The 18,789-nt window shown below is 39.3% G+C and overlaps 1 protein-coding gene across 2 annotated transcripts; it reads left to right on the top strand.

The window, feature by feature from the left end:
• Positions 1-1,453: 1,453 nt before the first annotated feature.
• Positions 1,454-9,413, top strand: gfi1ab (growth factor independent 1A transcription repressor b). 2 transcript variants are annotated; one of them, XM_035413549.1, is made up of 7 exons: positions 1,454-1,562; positions 4,764-4,964; positions 5,934-6,134; positions 6,389-6,807; positions 7,058-7,195; positions 7,472-7,637; positions 8,345-9,413. In XM_035413549.1, exons 2-7 carry the CDS (start codon positions 4,853-4,855, stop codon positions 8,521-8,523), a joined length of 1,215 nt encoding a protein of 404 aa, XP_035269440.1. In that variant the 5' UTR covers positions 1,454-1,562; positions 4,764-4,852; the 3' UTR covers positions 8,524-9,413. The 2 variants fall into 2 exon arrangements, with proteins under 2 accessions (XP_035269440.1, XP_035269439.1); XM_035413548.1 differs by having other exon boundaries at positions 6,386-6,807.
• The last annotated feature ends 9,376 nt before the right edge of the window (positions 9,414-18,789 follow it).

Here is an 18,789-nt window from a genome sequence, read left to right as displayed (position 1 = left end):
AACTAAAGTGCACGCCACGTGAAACTATAAAACAAGCAAAGAAAGGCATCGTTTATGCTACTTTTTCTCGGCTATACGTTGATAAATGTGTGAGCACAGGAACTCAGTTAAGGTAAAGCTGAGCATGCATCATTCCAGAGATCATGAAATGAAAAAGCGAAAAAAAAAAAAAACGTATGAGAAAGTGGTGGTACCCTATAGCCTACATAAAATTGTACCCCAAGCCAGCAATACATTATTAATGTGTACCTTAATTTACTTGTAAGGGCACTTACTAGTACCCAAAAGGAGCATTATTGTACTTTCAGGGGACATTTGGCTAATTGATCTGGGTTGATCTGTAGACAGCTACCCATGTATTCCTTTTTTATTAAACATGAGGCTGAAAATAGAATATGATAACGCTGAAACACGTTGTGTTGTTTTCATCTTGCTCCTGTCCTCGGCCCAAAAATACATTTATGTTTTATACCAAGAATGACACCATACATGATATGGCGTTCTCCTAGAATTGCACATTTTAAATGAGGGGGAATCTACGCGTGTAAACCTCAAATAAAAAATCGTTCAACGTTTTTTAGAGCATGGCATTACTTGGATTTACACCCTATAAAGGGTTATCCGGGGTACCGCTTAAATTTAGTGTTTGTTGATACCGCGGTGCATCCATTAGAAACTCGTTACTCCTCACTAAAATTCCAAGTAGCCTATTGAAAAAAATCAGTGAAGCCGTCTGAGGATCACATTCTTCCGGTTGTATTGCCACAGCGCTTGCAAAATTAAACAAATTCCGGTCTTCTAAAGATTGTGTCACATTATTGTGAATCAATTCAGTCTTTCTGCCAGCTATTTCGTAATCCAGAACTAATCATTATAAATAATGATAAAATACTATAAAATGAAACGAAATATCAAGGTACGACACAACTTCATAATAGAAGTCGCTCACGGTACCTCAACAGTTGTCCTCCTGATGAAAGCATGCACTGCTGCGTATGAAACGAAATGTATACATTTAAGTCAATGGAGGAAATGATCTATCAAATCACTAGCCAACTTTCCCGCAAGAATGTAGCCCATGGTTCTCTCTCTGAAGTCAGGTTCGTAGACAAGGACTCTGGTGACCCGCATTTACTGACGTATGAATCTTATTTTCAAGTCTAGCCTGCTCATGCACGTTCGCAAATCAGTGCCTAACGCAACAAGTGCGTTTACTCAAGCGAGGAACTCTAATAATCATTTGACTATGCAAATAGACGTACGGCCAATAAATTAGGCGAAAACAGGTATGAAAGCTTTAGATCAGTTCTCACAATTTTTTGGAATAGAAAATGATACAGATGGACACATCCTTCGTATCCTCCTCCATTCTACATATGCTTATGAAACCTATTGCCTAAATAACGTTCAGGAAGTTATCTTGCGGTAGCATATTTAGGGGCTGAACTACAGGAGATAGTCTACACTACTGTGAATATTAAGACGGGACAGCACGCGGGAGTTACCCTAGCACTGAAGCAGACACAAGAGCAGAGATACAATTAACTTAATCCTGAAGACAGGTAAGCTGCGTCGTGATTTAAAATATTATCAAAACGATCTCAGTAGCCAAGTGCTTTCAGTGTTTTTAAAAATCAGTAAATTGCATCATGTAGGCCTATAACAAAAAGCAGGTTTTGTGTGTTATTAAATCGAACGTTGATCAACAATCACTAACAATGATGAACATGATAGTTGTCCCCTATGTTTTTAAACCCATTCTGATCTACTCTATAGTAAGGCTGCATTTTAAATTCCTCAATGTTTTCATTTATCCAAACTAAATCTGTGCCTTGCAAAATAACACAGAATCCGAACTAGCCTAAATGATAATGCACTGTTTTGGTAAAAGGAATATTGGCCTATCACGAAGAAAAAGATAGGCTTTTAACCCTGATATTAGCATGTTATTGTAATTTGACGTTTTTGTCTGTCATTACTACATCTCGCATTGTGTAGGCAATCATTTCTATGGAATTACCCGGCTTCATGCCTGCAATGACTATTACATGCTTTGTGAGACCGGCTTTTCAATACATGTTGGGCGTACACTGTGTGCAAAGGCTTCCCCAGATTTATTACATTTGGCGTTCTTATCTTCGTATGTGCAATATTGGGCGAACAGGCTTACTGACCAAAACTTTGGGGAAAAACATAATCCAAGATGTTAGATTTGTGTAGTGTCCTTATGTGTTTTATAATCTGGAGACAATATATATATATATATATATTTTAAAAGGTGATTAAAACAGTTATGTGAAATGAATGTTGACCTTAAATGCGACATGTACAGTAATGGAACAGTACATAATACTGTCTATTCAGTTTTAGATCTATTGCATATGGATTTTAGCCCACGTTTGATGAGGAGTATGGATTCTTTTTTCAGATGTTTAAAAATATGTTCTAAATAATATTAAAAAATATGCGAGACTAATGGCTTATTTATCATTGTAACAACCAAGGTCCCACAGACAAAGTTACAATACCTAATCGCTACCATCTGGCGCCCCACAGTGAATGAAATTGAAAAAATGTCTAAAATATTAGATTAAATAAACATCTTCGACGCAAACGTAGGCTAATACTCACGCTCTCATACTGTTGGATTATTCCACACATTCTATAGCCCATACGACGGGCGGGGTTCAGTGGTTTGCAGTGATGGATTCATCTAATCGACCAAGGGCACGACGTGTTTTGATTAGCCTGCTGAATTGTCTGAGTCTTTCCCAATATTCGTAAATCACGTTTCATTTATCAACCCTGAACCTGACATGTAAACCCACTGAAAGAACGATGCTAAAGTTGGCTACCAGTTGTCAGCTCCCGATTCGAAATCGTCGGTCCACCTTAATTCGGTTGCGGTGTGCGGCTCTTGCGTGTTTGCAAAGGCAATGATGTACTTCGAGAACTGTGCTACCGCTGAAATTAGAAATAGCTCGGAACGAGACGAAATATATTTTTTTAAACCTACGTTTATGTCTTCTTCAAATGCAAGCTATCGTAAAGCTTCTATTGGAAAAAGATGTTTAAGCGTAACGTAATTTTTCTCCCTAGAATCGAATTTTCTCAAAAGTGATTTGCATGAAATATTACTGCATTGTTTTGGCATAATTCAACACCAAATGTATAAGGCAACATCGTAATATATGCCAATTGAAAAAGGAAAATTTTAGATAGGAATTTTTCCCCACGATTAAAACATTCTCAAACTTTTGATACTTGTTTATGACAAAACAGGTCTTGAAATACCTCTTATTGAATTTGTGAATATTACGGCAACGTTAAAAAAACCAAAAACAACAAAAAAAAAACACTCCAAAATGTATATTATTTGAAAATGTGGGGGGAGGGGGGGGGGGGGGGGGACAATCCAAAACGTCCTTTTTTCAATAGGCTTGTATAGGTTTACATAGAAAGTTAACAGTGGGATTATTGAATGAAGCTAATATTTCACCCAAATTGGATCAGATATTTCTCAGGACCTTCTATATCATAAACAAGTGTCAAAATTGTAAGACATATTGATTTTCATTAGAAACTTAATTGTCATACGGTGAGTAGGTCTTAAGTATTTTAAACAGCCTATTATATATATATATATATATATATATATATATATATATATAGTTTAAGTTTTTATTTATTATTTTTAGGATTTGGCTTGGCAACACGTTACATAGCTGGCTAAATGCTAGTTCAATTTTTGCATGTCTCGGAGACGGGAAGTCCCCACTTGCAATCTGGCCGTGCACGATTAATGCAGTCTGTTGCGTATATAATTAGAATGGATGTTATCAGTGCAAATAGTGCCTGCGTGATCGGAGAAGAAGCTTCGTCACTGAATGAAGACTATAGCACAGTCTACACTGTTCGTGTACGCATTGTATTAACATGTTATAAACACACTTAACTCATCTTTGTAGCTTCGGTTAGGTTACTGCAATAGGCCAATTATTTGTGAACAAATCCTAAATTAGAAAGTAGCCAACACCCGAACCGTAGGCATATCTGTTTCTGGTTTTCATGCCAATTTCTGGCCTTACTTAGTTAGCCCTAACATTTACACCATCTGACATTTTAGCTACATTTCTCGATAAGCACACGAATGACAGCCGAAGTCTGCACCCCTGCCCTAGAATGAGTGACCGTTTTAGCTGTAGGCTACCATTCACAATAATACCATAATAATAGCTTACATTATTGTGAAACGGGGTAAAATGGGACCGTGTCAGTCTTTTCTCTATCGGATTAATAAATTATGCAATTTAATTATTTCTGCTGGAATAAAACATTAAGAAAAACAATCTAATACCACAATTCTGTGCCGTCCTCTCCTCTGCAGTAGGCCTAACACAGAGTTAGCATAGCGCCACCCTCCACAGCTCGTGCTGGCACCCTGGTGCCCGTCGCCACGTTTCCTCTCCCCCGTTGTGTTTAGGATTGAGTAACATAGTGATAAAGTAGTGTATCACTTATCCTGATTGTCATCAGCTTTCATTCCCCCTGAAAGTGGGCTACAGTCTGATTCGAGCAGCTGACTTGCGTTTTTTTTTTTTGTTTGGTGAAACCAGTCTGTGGGGACCGCGGGTTGCTTCTTTAGACACCTGTCTTTACAACACCTGGTAAACGATTGAAGCTTTCTGCGCATGCTCCAGCTCCTGCCAAATGCCTTATATTGGAACTGTCCTTCAACCAATGGTCCTCATATATTTCCACAGATAAAAGAGCGACCTGATCCGCAGAACATCCAGAGTATTCAGAGTCGAGTGCTTCTGGAATTGGAACTGGTGCGTAAAGAGGATTGAAAATGCCTCGGTCTTTCTTGGTGAAGAGCAAAAAAGCTCACAGCTATCATCAGCCGAGGTCCATAGAAGATGACTACAACAGGCTTGACACAATTTTAGCGCACATATATGCAGGTATGCAAAATATAAATTTTAATTTTCTCCTATTTTACGATAGGCTACGCATTATTTTATTTAAGTGCAGATTGTTATTGTAAAGGCTGTCGCGGTTGTAGGCTACTGCATTGCTCATCTTAAAGTGCTTATTTTGTTTTATGGATGCTTTAAAAATGGGGAACATCTTTGTATGTTATATATATATATATATATATATATATTTATACTTATGTGATGTGAAGTTCTATAGGCCTACTCACAAAGAAAATAACACGCAGGCCAATTAATGGTACGAAATTATGAAAAAAACATGAATAGCATCTCTGTTTTCACATAGATATATAGGCTACTATTAGTCAGTTGAAGTAACATTCTACTTTGCTATAGGACAGAAGCTCTTTAAAAATGTGCCCCGAATGCTGCAACAGGCAGTTAAAGAATCTAATCAGCGTAAGCAACGAAATACAGAAATGTTGGCAATATGATGGAATCTTTGTAGGCCTATGTAGACCTATTATTCGGAACATTAAGCATGTTAGAGAAACCTTGGATCTTTAACATCCAATCGTGCATTGGCCGGTAACCAATTTCAGGGCACTGAAAATAAAAGATAATCTTTGTATTTATAAGTAAGTAATTCGGGTAGCCTAATTATAATGGGGAAATTAGGGCACCCATTTGTAAACATTTTGCTGAACTGGGTTATGACACGAGTACTACTTCGGATTTACTCACTCATATTAATAAAATGGGTGATGGAAATGTTTAGTTCGTTTTCAGAAGTAAAAATGTAATGACATGGCCAACATTTTATGGCACATTAAATGGCATTTGCCCCCCCCCCCCCCCCCCAGGATCACAGCAAATAGCCACAACGCTAAAAATAACTAAAGTAGCTATATCGTACATTTATAATGTATATAATTAGCATGCAATACATTTTGTAACTCTTGGTTTACCTTTGATCAACTCTTTCGTTGCAATCAGAGAACAAGGTTCCCGAGGAAACAGAATGCTGCGCGAGCGCTCTGACTGCTGATTCTCGGGGCAGCTTTTCTCCGGAATCTCACCTGGTGGACACCGGAGACCTCTCCTCTAAGTCACCCCTCAGTTGCGAGAGTAGCATGTGCGGTCGATCTTCGGACTACGAAGATTTTTGGAGGCCTCCGTCTCCCTCGGCATCACCAGGTGAGAGCTCATTTGGTTGATGTTGCCTCCACGCGACATGCATGACTTCTAACATGAAAGCATTGACATTGAATTAACTTACTCACCTGTATTACTCATTATCTGGAAACAGTGGTAATAGTAATAGTAATTGTAATAGTAATTGCCCCAGTTTTCACATCTAGCTAAAAGAAAATTGTTACAGTCATTGGACATTGTGTCAGATAACATTATTCTGGGCACTAACTTAGAGCGGTACATTTAATTTTCAGCAGATTCTGAGAAATCTTTTACAACTTCTGTGGATGAGACACACCCTTTCGCCGTTCCATTCCGGCCATATGCGTGGAGTAATTATTCCGGATCCGAATTCAGGCATCTCGTCCAGCCCACGTATCACCATCATCCTGCTGACCTGGAGCACCCACACCCGACTGGCGTGGACCGGAGCACTTCCATGAGTCTCTACAGAGACAGGGCTGGCGAAACCTCACTCTTCACAGAACGGAGGACCACCGAAGGACACTACGGCGACTTCAGCTCAGCTGCCAGCCTGTTCGAGAGAGCCACAGCTTCCGGATTGTACTCGAACCGTAACATACACAGCAAAGTCCCCGAAATCAAGGCCGAGTCAGACCTACTTTGTACTCGCCTTATCTTGAACGGGTCCTACAAATGCATAAAGTGCAGCAAGGTATAAGTCCATCTCATTTGATAAACCCGTGTAAAATTAAGTTAAGCTTGAAATGAAAGATCGGCCACTTCTGGTCTTTATGTTATTCAAACCTGTCTTAAACTTTTTGAAGTATTAATATTGAGATGTGTTCCATATTTAGACGAATTCATATTTTCACAATGGACAGAAAAACGTGAAATCATTTTTAAATCAGTCCATTTACTGCTGGAAATTAATTTCTCAAATTTCCTTCTCAATCCTTCTTTAGGTATTCTCCACGCCGCATGGTCTAGAGGTTCATGTCCGCAGATCGCACAGCGGGACAAGGCCGTTTGCATGTGAAATCTGTGGGAAAACCTTCGGGCACGCTGTTAGCCTGGAACAGCACAAAGCTGTGCACTCTCAGGTATTTAAAAGTTTATTCATTAAAACAGTTACTGCACCGCTTTTTACCTAAATGCTTCTGTGCAAAAATGATTATTCTAGTAGCCCGCTTTGTCTTTAACAACAGTAACTCTAGCAATTAAAAATAGGCCTACATTTAAAATGTAAATACTGTAATACAATCAAAATACTGTACTTAATTCGTATTCCACAGAAACAGAAAAATATAGGGTTAATATTGTGTGTTCCTCAGCCTACAACGTTTTAAAAATATATATGTTCCTTAACTTTTTTCCAGGAAAGGAGCTTTGACTGCAAAATTTGTGGCAAAAGCTTTAAAAGATCGTCCACTCTTTCTACACACCTGCTTATCCATTCGGATACCCGGCCTTACCCCTGCCAGTACTGCGGGAAGAGGTTCCACCAAAAATCGGACATGAAGAAACATACTTTCATCCACACAGGTAATATAGGATAGTAGGCCTATTTTTTTTAAAAAAATGTTTTATTAACGACCTCATATTCAAAATGTGACTCTGCATTTTAGTCTGAAAACGCTTTTTAAGAAGATAAGCACGTGCAGTCACGAAAATTTAGCTTTGAATTTATGCGTAATTGTGCAATATGGAATTCTCCCTATTTAGATGATATCGGCGCGTAATTCTCAATTAAATGTAGGTATGTTCTTTTAAAGTCTGATTACATTTGCACTATAAATAAATGCTATTTGACAATGAAGCCATTATCGACATCTGTTCCCTATAGGAGATCCTGCAATCCAATCCACATCTTTTTATTATCCATCCGCTGTGTGTTTATTGTGGCTCTCCCGATAATATAATTTAAGGCTATGACCTTGATATGAAAGAGAAGAGCAATCAATGACTGACAGCTCAGAATAGAGACAGGCAACACCTGTTCGTAATTCACATAATGCATTCGCCTTAGGAAAGCGAGTGAAAGAAAATGTTAACAATAATCTCCTTTCACATTTGCTAGATAATACGTATACACTGCAGTGTGTGTCAGTTAAATCCAGTCACGATCACTGTGTTCAAAATTAAATTTAAACACCGTTTTACATTTCATAATTGCAAAAAATATATATATATATTTCATTGTTTCAGACAGAATGCAGGTGTAATTTGATTGTTTTCTTTGAATTGTCCAGGCGAAAAACCGCACAAGTGCCAAGTGTGTGGAAAAGCCTTCAGCCAGAGTTCCAATTTGATCACTCACAGTCGAAAACATACTGGATTCAAACCATTTGGTTGTGACCTCTGCGGGAAAGGATTTCAACGAAAGGTGGATTTGAGAAGACACAAAGAAACTCAACATGGTTTAAAATGAATAAACAACGATCACATCAAGCTGTAGACTGATAACGATGGACGTAAAGCTGCTCAAACGCTATTGAAGAAATTCAAGAATTCTCAATATTATCACTGCGAAGAAGAACCATCTAAGAAAACAGCCCACGAAACAGTGGATCCAGTAGAGAAAAATCAGTTTTTCGGAAAGAAAATGAACTTATTTTATTATTACCTGCGGGGGCTGGAAAAACAGACACTACAAAAAATCTAACGACTAATAAGCTGATTGTGTATTAGCTACGTGAGGAGAATATCCATACTTTCTTCAAAAATGTATTTTACTGATGATCCTTGGACAAAACGATATTTCCAGTTCTTTATATTGTGACTAAGACGATTGACAAAAATGCACATTGTATTTATATTATTCAAATTATTTTTTGATCATGAATAGGGGGTGGGAGTGGGGGTAAAATATTATTCGAGAGCTATTGAGAGATTCCGTTTATTCAATACAGTCACACGTTATATGCATACACAGTAAAATGTCCAGTGTTATTTCAACCGTGTTAATTCAACTCTTAACAGATAACATTTGGTCCCACATTCCAGGGTGTCTGTTGAATTAACACTGTTAGAGTTGAATTACCACTTGCATTTCTTACAACTTATATTGTAAGTTATTGTTTAAATAGTTTCTGAATATCTGTTATAAAAACTATTTTTGCAGTATTAATGTAGGGTACGTGTGCATTTTCATAAAGAATCTTGAATGACGTTTTTGTGAGATTTATGACCCCTCTACAACATTATCCTTGTAAGGATATGCTTAAATCATCTATGGTAACAGGGCATTAAATCATTAATCTATGGACACGAGTGGTTTATCAGAGAATAAAATCTTAAATTAAATTCACCTGCATCTACTATGGTTTGCTAAATCTGCCCATGTTTCTAGTAGCCTACGTAGGTCTAGTACACCGGCAACATGTAGGCCTATCTCAATGAGTAAAAAAATCAGATTTGAGCACATACATGAGTCAAAACATACAAGCAGATCTTAAAAATAGCTCCGCAAACACTACACACTTTAGTACGAAATTAACATTAGCATTAACATAAGTTGTGACCTGTTTTACCCAAGTAACTCCTTGCTACGGACCTTACCTTCATGCGATGCCCATCTCATTTTCGTATCTCAATTTTAAGATCTCGATTTGCTGTTATATTGAACAACAATGAAATTAGAACCCAAATGTGCTGAACGACGGTTACTTTTAAAAATATGTGTAGGCTACTACATCTCACATTCTCGTGAGTGGAAGTCCAACTCATTATTGTAAACCTTTCTCACATCAATACATGAATGAATGAATGACTGAAAGTAAGATGTACCTTTCGAAAAAAGTTATACTTTTTGAATAGCTTATATTATTCTGCATCTATTCCAGAGAAAGCCCGATAGTGGGCCTATTAAAAATGAAATCACATTGTGTCCAACCCTTTATTTGGGGTCATTATGATTACTTTTGTTAACAAATAACAAACACTTTTAGAAGCTTGGGACGCACAAATATAGGCTATCATTGTCATTTTTAATCCCACTTACCGCAACCCGGGTATTTGGTAAAGCACAGAGTGAGGCAAACAATGAAAACAAAACCGATTATTTTTAAAAATGTAATTTTAATTGCAGGCAACTTAAATCCCCTTTATCTGAAATCATTCAGACGGTGTTGACTTTTCAACAAATTTCCTACTCAAGACATCTGAACGAAATATTTTCAGAGATCACGTAATGCTGAACAATTGAGAAGAGTGAATAAATGAAATATATGAAGGTAATATGAAATTACTATAGGCTATTGCACTTCACTTTAAAAATAGTCATTTTAATTACCGTGCAACGTATAAAAGGAAGGTGAAACAACCAGTTTTAGCCGACGTTCTACTTTTCCGTTGAATTACAGAACCTACTCATTGCATTACATTACAGGCATTTAGCAGACGCTCTTATCCAGCGTGATTTACAGAATTTACAGAACTACTCATAGTAAAATTATATAGTTTGTGGTAATTCAGTAGCGCAGGACACTTTTACGTTGTTTCACTTGAAATAGGCTGAATCCAATAAAAAACATCTGACCCAAATAGGCTATCTCTTTATTTTTCTGTTTTAATGGTTTATATCGTCTTCTAATCTACAATTAGAGTTTCAACGTGCACAAGATTGAGGTGAGGTGAAGCGAAGACTAATTCTTCTCTAATCAATGGATCTCAGGGAAACTAAATAAAGGAAGCGAATATAAAGTCACGATTCGCAACCAGAGTGATTTAAGCGAAAAATGTAAACCTGACGATCTCGCAGAATATTCTTGTCTACACAATTTGCATAGATTGAGATCAAAGAACCTGTGCGATTGAAGCGTCGTAGAGTCTTTTTTCATGAACTTTATGTGTAGGCCGAGTCACGAATAGCGCCTCTCTTCTTAGACGGAAGAATGAATGCAGCAAATTAATTCCAGCGTTTAACTAATTGCCAACATATGGCGATAATGTGGCCAGTGGTTTATAATAATAATAATAATAATAATAATAAAAGTTACAATTAAGTTTTAGTTAATAGGAGTGGCAGTGGTAGTTGACTGTTACCAATAATAATCGAAAAATAATGGCTTAAAATACATGAAATGGACTGTGGCAGACTGACTACAGTTATGTCAGTTTTCACAGAAACTTCGTTTTCTTCCTTTTAATTATTGAAAGGTATAGTGTTAACCATGGAGAGGTTGGGTGAGCGCAGATTGACTTGTACTTTAAGCCTCTGAAGGCAATCTGAAAAGTGCAAAATAGCGGTTTGGTAACTAGCTATATAGTGAACCGAATGTAATAGCTCTATAAAGTGCTTTCTTGCCCCAGGCGATTTTACTGGAAATCTGAGAGGAGACCACAGAATATGTCGAGTGTCACAAATACAGTCTTCAAGTGCCTTCAGACCTGGAAAGGATTAGAAAGAGGTTTTGTGTTCTCTATTATTTATTAAAACAGATCTGAAAAAATAGTTTCGAGAAAACTAAACCTGTACATGTCCTCTTTAAAAAGGTGACATTCCTTTTTTCAATCAACTGTACGATTTCAGTGCAGTTGCACTGTAAAATTGTTTCATTTAGGCTACAAGCTACTTTATTGCCAATCACTGGAACCCTAGCCGTTTCACACCACTGTTGCATTTTATTTTATCTGAGAAATTAGCCCATTCAAAACGGAGTTGTTTCACGACTAAGTTTGTGTCTGGACATGCATGCAAAGTTTTCAAGGTATGTCGAATCAGGCGCGACCACATCCATAATCCATTAGGCCTATCTAACCCTCTTATTCCTGGTCAGGGCTGGAGCCATCATGCTTTGGGCGAGAGGAATACCCCCTGGGCAGGTCGCCAATCCATCGCAGGGCGCACACACAATTTGCTCTTGCGCTCATACCGATTGGCAATATTGACTCTTTAAGGCTGGGTTTACACCGCAGGTCTTGATGCCCAGTTCCGATTTTTTGAGTATGTCCTATTTTTTGACCGCCTGCTCACATCTACTTTTAAAAGAAATCCATATCCAATACCTGTGCTCACACGGTTTACACTTGAAACAGCCCGCATGTGGGGTTGGTTACCGATACGAAAGTAAATAGTAAACAACTTCCTTAAAAGACTCACTTTCTGGATTTAAAAAAATGATTTCGGTTTTTGTGCGTATTTTTCGATTATCTCAGGCAGTTTTTGTGTACCAGGAAGAATATGTACAAGATGCTTTGAAGTTATCTGAGAGTGTGTTTCTTTGCTTTAAACCACAAACCCACGAATGCATCCATACCAACCACTGTGAAGACAGCATGTTATCTAAAAAAAAAAAAACTGTTTAACTAAAATACCTTTAAATACATACAAAAACGGTCTGTGCTTCTAATTGAAAAAATATGCATACTAATACCGAAACAATATCAAAAACTTCAGAAAGTGAACTATCCCTTTAAATATTTAAAAAGTCGTTCATGCAATCGTAATGTGTTTGTGTTGAACATTGAATGAAATCATTGACTCACAATGATTTTAATGCTTCAATTCCACCTCATCTTAAACCATATTGGCCTGTGAAAGTGCTGAATGTTTTAAACCCTGGATGAATTGCTTCGAGAGAAACTGAAAAATGTTGGCTGATCCAAGACAAGAGGACTGAAGACAGATAGAGAGAAGTATGATCATATGCAGTTGGTGACCTTCATGCTGAAGGAGAATTTAGGTTTCTGAAGTGCTGTACCAGGGTGCTGTACCAGGAATTCTACCACCTTGATTAAGCAAAAAAACTACCAATGGGACCCTGAAGCCTCTGAAAAAGAACACTTTCATTTCATTTGGTTGAACTCTGGTTCCTGACTGATGGGATTGGGAGCAGCCACATATTTTATGGGGGCAACTTTTATTCAGAACGTAGTCTGTGTCGAACAGTTTACAGGGTTTTTTCATTCTTTGTACGCTACAGTGTGTATTATAGCCTATACAGTGTGGTCTATATGAACAGTGACACACTTTTCATCGTTTTTGACTCTGTACTCCAGCACATTGAATTTGAAACGAAGCAATGAATATGAGGTGAAGGTGCAGACTGTGTTTAATTTGAGGGTATTTAGATCCATCCATGGGTGATCCCTAGAGGAATTACAACCTTTTTATCAGATTATCAGAGTACTGCTGGAGGAACTCCAGGGTGGTGTTGGTGGAACTGTCCAGTGCTCTTTTAACATGTTTTCCAATCTCAAAATTCTGTAAAATGTCAGAAAACAAGGAGTCCCATTTCAAAGGGACAACAAAGCCAATTACGATGTCACTTGTCTACTGTGCATATTTCATTACAGAACTTTAGAGGTCAATAGCTTTGCTGCAAACCATCTAACTCTCTCTGCCTCTCTCTCTCTCTCTCTCTCTCTCAAATGATGCTCAAAACAATTCAAAGCACTTTGTTTTTCAGTGTAGTATTTGTCACATGAAATCAATCACACCTAGTGTTCATAAGAAAAGAAACAACACATCCATGTTCAGTTCACCTTTCATTATCTTGGGCAGGATACTGCATACACGCTGTGCAGTAACCAGCCCCCGGCTCCCAGCTCCAGACTTGTGTGCTCCACTCAGAAGGGAGAAAGGAAAGGTTTTTCATGTAGTCAGCAATTCCACCATTAAGCCGACCAGATTTTTCTCTAAGGCCTCCACAAGGATTTTTAGAGAAGCCACCCAACTGCCCCCAGGCATATCAAATATGGATAGACTAAGTCTTGGAATGGGCCGATCGATTTGTGAGGGTGAGTAATCAGAGCAATGCATTTTGCATCCAGTCTATGCATCCATCAGCCAGTCCCATTGAGTCCGTGGCTCAAATCTGCTCTCTGAAGTCCTAATGCAACAGCACACACATGCACGCACACACAAACGCATGCACACAAACATGCACACACACACACGCTCACAAATGGCACCCTTTGAATACACTCAAACGGCTTTTGGTTTTCACAGTGTTTAATAGGATGAATAACCACTGAAGCCGGCTTAGTGATGTGCACATAAAATATGAAAGAGAAATCTTTAGTCACGAATTGGTTTTAAATACATTCACACTCTTAGATTCCCACATTTATTCTCATCCTTCAGATACATCTGAAGTAGTTTAGATGAAAATGGCAGAAAAAATCTTCGTGTTGCTCTCCACATGATTTGCTCCATAGACACACTTTACAGGGTGGGTGTTGACAGATTTAAACTCTCTGAAGACTTGCCCTTTGTAAGGGATTTGCAACAACCATATGCTGCCTTTGATCCACAGAACAGCCTCTTAATTCTCCATATAAATTAACAACCTGTGGGTAAAAAAAAATTCCACCCAACTCATTGAGTGCACCCTCACAGATAAGTCCAGCCCTGCCAGCTACAAATGAGGATCCGCAGCATCTGGCAAATGGCAAGTAATGAACACAAAATGGACATGCTCAGTAACAATTTGAGGAGCTGTCAAATCACAAGTCGCGTGCCATTGTGTGCACCGCTTGTTGTTAAGCGTGCTAACAGATTCACCACATACTGAGCATTTCGACATAAAGGGAGGATTTTCTTCAAAGACAGCATAAAAGAAGAGGAGCATTTTCAAATCAGGCTGAGCTGCTCCACTTGCAATGGGAGGATTGCCTTCAGATGCACTGTCTAGAGTAGCAATTGATGGACAGGAACATCACCTGGGTAAAGAAAGCTGCTGGGCTTTATATCCATATATATTTGCAATGTGACAATATTTACCTACGGTTGAAATACAAGCCATAGGCCCCAGTCATCTCACATTTGTTACTTCCTCTGGAAATGAAGTTATCAAAATTGTCCACCACAAGGGAAGCAGAAAACTTTCTTTCTCCTAACCTGGCCCTCTCTCCCTCCTCCCTTTCTGTGAAAATGCACGGACTAAGACAGGCCTGTTCTTTTGTTGCAGAGGTAATCCATTATTCACCTGATCTGAACAAAAGACTGCAAGCCAACTGCATGCCTGTCATCAAGCAGCAAGGCTGGAACACAAATTATTCATGATTTTAGAAAGAAAGGGAAAGAGAATGAGAGGAAAATAATAACAGGAGACACCCCTGGAGCGAATGATACTCCATAGCGAGCCGAAAGCTTACTGCATGTGACACAGCCACTCAGGAAAGCACACACCTCTTTGACCTTGAAAGCACTGAATGGATAAATGAGCGTTTTTACCTGCATGGTCTCTAGATCTCAAGCAAACTGGTTGGCTTCTGTAAGAATGCAATATTAATTTGGGAGTGTATCACCACAGGAGAGATAAAGGCAAGTATGTCTTTGCACTAAAAAGAAGAGAAAAACAAAATAGAAAAGGACTGTCTTCCAAGTCTATAAAAAATATATACACACAGAAATCTGCAAAAGTAATTATAAAAAAGGGGTTAACAACACTGTCTCATTATGAGTTGTGTTAAAACTAATTTTGGTGTGAATAATGCAATGCACATTTTCATTAACTTAGCAGTTTAGTTTTTCTTTTGACATGACATAAACTAAATGAAAAGAAGTGCTTGAGTCAGCTGTGACATTTAGACATGCTCACTTTTCCTTTGTGAAAAAAACGATAACAGGATATGAGTTTTATTGTTATAGGTGAGCGTAATTTCCACACTTGTATACACTAAGTGTGTGTTGGGGGGGGGGGGGTAGGATACAGTCTGCCAAAACCAAACCAACAGGCAGTGTAAAACCAGTTTATTAATATTATTATTATTATTATTATTATTATTATTAATAATAATAATAATAATAATAATAATAACTAGACATTTCCTGCAGAAATTGTGAAGTGTGGTTGCCGCCAACACAAAATCGACTTTGTGCTGAACAGAGTGAACAGTGTCTGTAGTATGAGCAGAAATAGAGTATTGTGTATGTGCTATAACATCACGGTAATGAGTTGATTTGCGAGACATATATACAGAGCTAAATTAATTCTTCATCAAAACTTGATGTGTGCTATGGTGTTCAAGGTGGTTGCTAGGGTGTTGCTAGGTGGTTGCTATGGTGATATATGCGGTTGTTGGGGTGTTGCTAGGTAGATGCTAGGGTGTTTTACATGGTTGCTAGGGTATTCTAGGTGGTAGCTAGGGTGTTAGTAGGTGGTTGCTATGGAGTTCTAGGTGGTTGCTAAGGTGTTAGAGGTGGTTGCTAGGGTGTTGCTAGGTGGTTTCTATGAAGTTGTAGGTGGTTGCTAGGGTGTTCTAGCTGGTTGATAGGGTACAGCTAGGTGGTTGCTATGGAGTTCTATGTGATGGCTAGGGTGTTGCTAGGTGGTTGCTATGGAGTTGTAGGCGGTTGCTAGGCTGTTGCTAGGTGGTTGCAATGGAGTTCTGGGCAGATGCTATGGAGTTCTAAGCGGTTGCTAGGGTGTTGCTATGGAGTTCTAGGCAGATGCTAGGGTGTTCTAGGTGGTTGCTATGGAGTTCTAGGCAGTTGCTAGGGTGTACTAGGTGGTCGCTAGGGTGTTGCTCGGTGGTTGCTATGGAGTTCTAGGTGGTTGCTAGGATGTTGTATGTGGTTGCTAGGGTGTTCTAAGGTGGTTAGGGTTACAGCTAGGTTTAGGGTTTAGGATTACAGCTACCGTTAGGGTTAGGGTTAGGGTTAGAATTGCAGCTAGGGTTAGGCTTAGGTTTACAGCAAGGGTTAGGGTTAGAGATACAGCTAGGGTTAGGGTTACAGTTAGGGTTAGGGTTACAAATAGGGATAAAGTTAGGGTTACAGGTAGGGTTAGGGTTTAGTTTCCAGCTAGGGTTCTGGTTAGGGTTAGTGTTAGGGTTACAGCTAGGTTTAGAATTCGAGCTAGGGTTAGGGTTAGGGTTACGGTTACAGTTACAGCTAGGGTTATGGTTAGTGTTAGGGTTACAGTTACAGCTAGGGTTAGGGTTAAGGTTACAGCTAGGGTTAGGGTTAGGGTTACAGATAGGGTTAGGGTTAAGGTTAGGGTTACAGCTAGGGCTCGGGTTAAGGTTAGGGTTAAGATTACAGCAAAGGTTAGGGTTAGGGTTATAGCTAGGGTTAGGCTTAGGGTCACAGCTAAGGTTAGGGTTAGGGTTACAGCTAGGGTTAGGGTTAGCGTTATGGCTAGGCTTAGGGTTGGGTTAGGGTTACAGCTAGGGTTAGGCTTACGGTCACAGCTAGGGTAAGGGTTAGAGTTAGCGTTATGGCTAGGGTTAGGGTTAGGGTTACAGCTAGGGTTAGGGTTAATGTTAGGGATACAGCTAGGGTTTTGAGGTAGCTGTATAGCTGAGGGTTAGGGTTAATAATAGGGTTAGGGTTACAGCTAGGGTTAGGGTTAGGGTTATGGTTACAGCTAGGGTTATGGTTAATGTTAGGGATACTGCTAGGGTTAGGGTTAGGGTTTGGGTTACAGCTAGGGTTAGGGTTAGTTTTACTGTTACAACTAGGGTTAGGGTTAGGGTTAGAGCTAGGTTTAGGGTTAGGGTTACAGCTAGGGTTAGAGTTAGGGTCACAGCTAGGGTTAGGGTTAGTTTTACAGGTAGGGTTAGGGTTACTGCTAGGCTTAGGGTTAGGGTTACAGCTAGAGCTAGGGTTAGGATCACAGCTAGGGTTAGGGTTAGGGTTAGAGCTAGGGTTAGGCTTAGTGTTATGGCTAGGTCTAGGGTTAGGGTTAGGGATAGGGTTAGGGTTACAGCCAGGGTTAGGGTTAGGGTTAGGGTTATGGTTACAGCTAGGGTCAGGGTTAATGTTAGGGATACAGCTAGGTTTAGGGTTAGGTTTAGGGTTACAGCTAGGGTTAGGGTTAGGGTTACAGTTACAGCTAGGGTTAGGGTTAGGGTTTCAGCTAGGGTTAGGGTTAGGATTACAGCTAGGGTTAAGGTTAGTTTAACAGCTAGGGTTAGGGTTAGGGTTAGAGCTAGGGTTAGGGTTAATGTTAGGGATACAGCTAGGGTTAGGGTTATAGCTATGGTTAGGGTTAGGATTATGGTTTCCGCTAGGGTTAGGGTTAGGGTTTCAGCTAGGGTTAGGATTAGGGTTATGGTTACAGCTAGGGTTAGGGTTAATGTTAGGGATACAGCTAGGGTTAGAGTTAGGGTCACAGCTAGGGTTAGGGTTAGGTTTACAGGTAGGGTTAGGGATAAGGTTATAGCTAGGGTTAGGGTTAGGGTCACAGCTAGGGTTAGGGTTAAGGTTACAGCTAGGGTTAGGGTTAGGGTTAGAGTTAGCGTTATGGCTAGGGTTAGGGTTAGGGTTACAGCTAGGGTTAGGGTTAATGTTAGGGATACAGCTAGGGTTTTGAGGTAGCTGTATAGCTGTATAGCTGAGGGTTAGGGTTAATAATAGGGTTAGGGTTACAGCTAGGTTTATGGTTAGGGTTACAGCTAGGGTTGGGGTTATGGCCAGGGTTAGAGTTAATGTCAAGATTAGGGTTAGGATAAATCTAGGGTTAGGATTAAGGTTTCAGCTAGGATTAGGGTCACAGCTAGGGTTAGGGTTAGTTTTTCAGGTAGGGTTAGGGTTAGGGTTAGGGTTACAGCTAGGGTTAGGGTTAGTGTTACAGCTAGGTTTAGAGTTAGGGTCACAGCTAGGGTTATGGTTAGGGTTATAGCTAGGGTTAGGCTTGGCGTTATGGCTAAGCTTAGGGTTAGGGTTAGAGCTAGGGTTAGGGTTAGCGTTATGGCTAGGCTTAGGGTTGGGGTTAGGGTTACAGCTAGGGTTAGGGTTAATAAT

Source organism: Anguilla anguilla, chromosome 4, assembly GCF_013347855.1.
Source record: "Anguilla anguilla isolate fAngAng1 chromosome 4, fAngAng1.pri, whole genome shotgun sequence".
NCBI classification, from domain to species: domain Eukaryota; kingdom Metazoa; phylum Chordata; class Actinopteri; order Anguilliformes; family Anguillidae; genus Anguilla; species Anguilla anguilla.
Note: the sequence above shows the minus strand (reverse complement) of the source record. Positions and strands in the feature narration are given on the sequence as shown.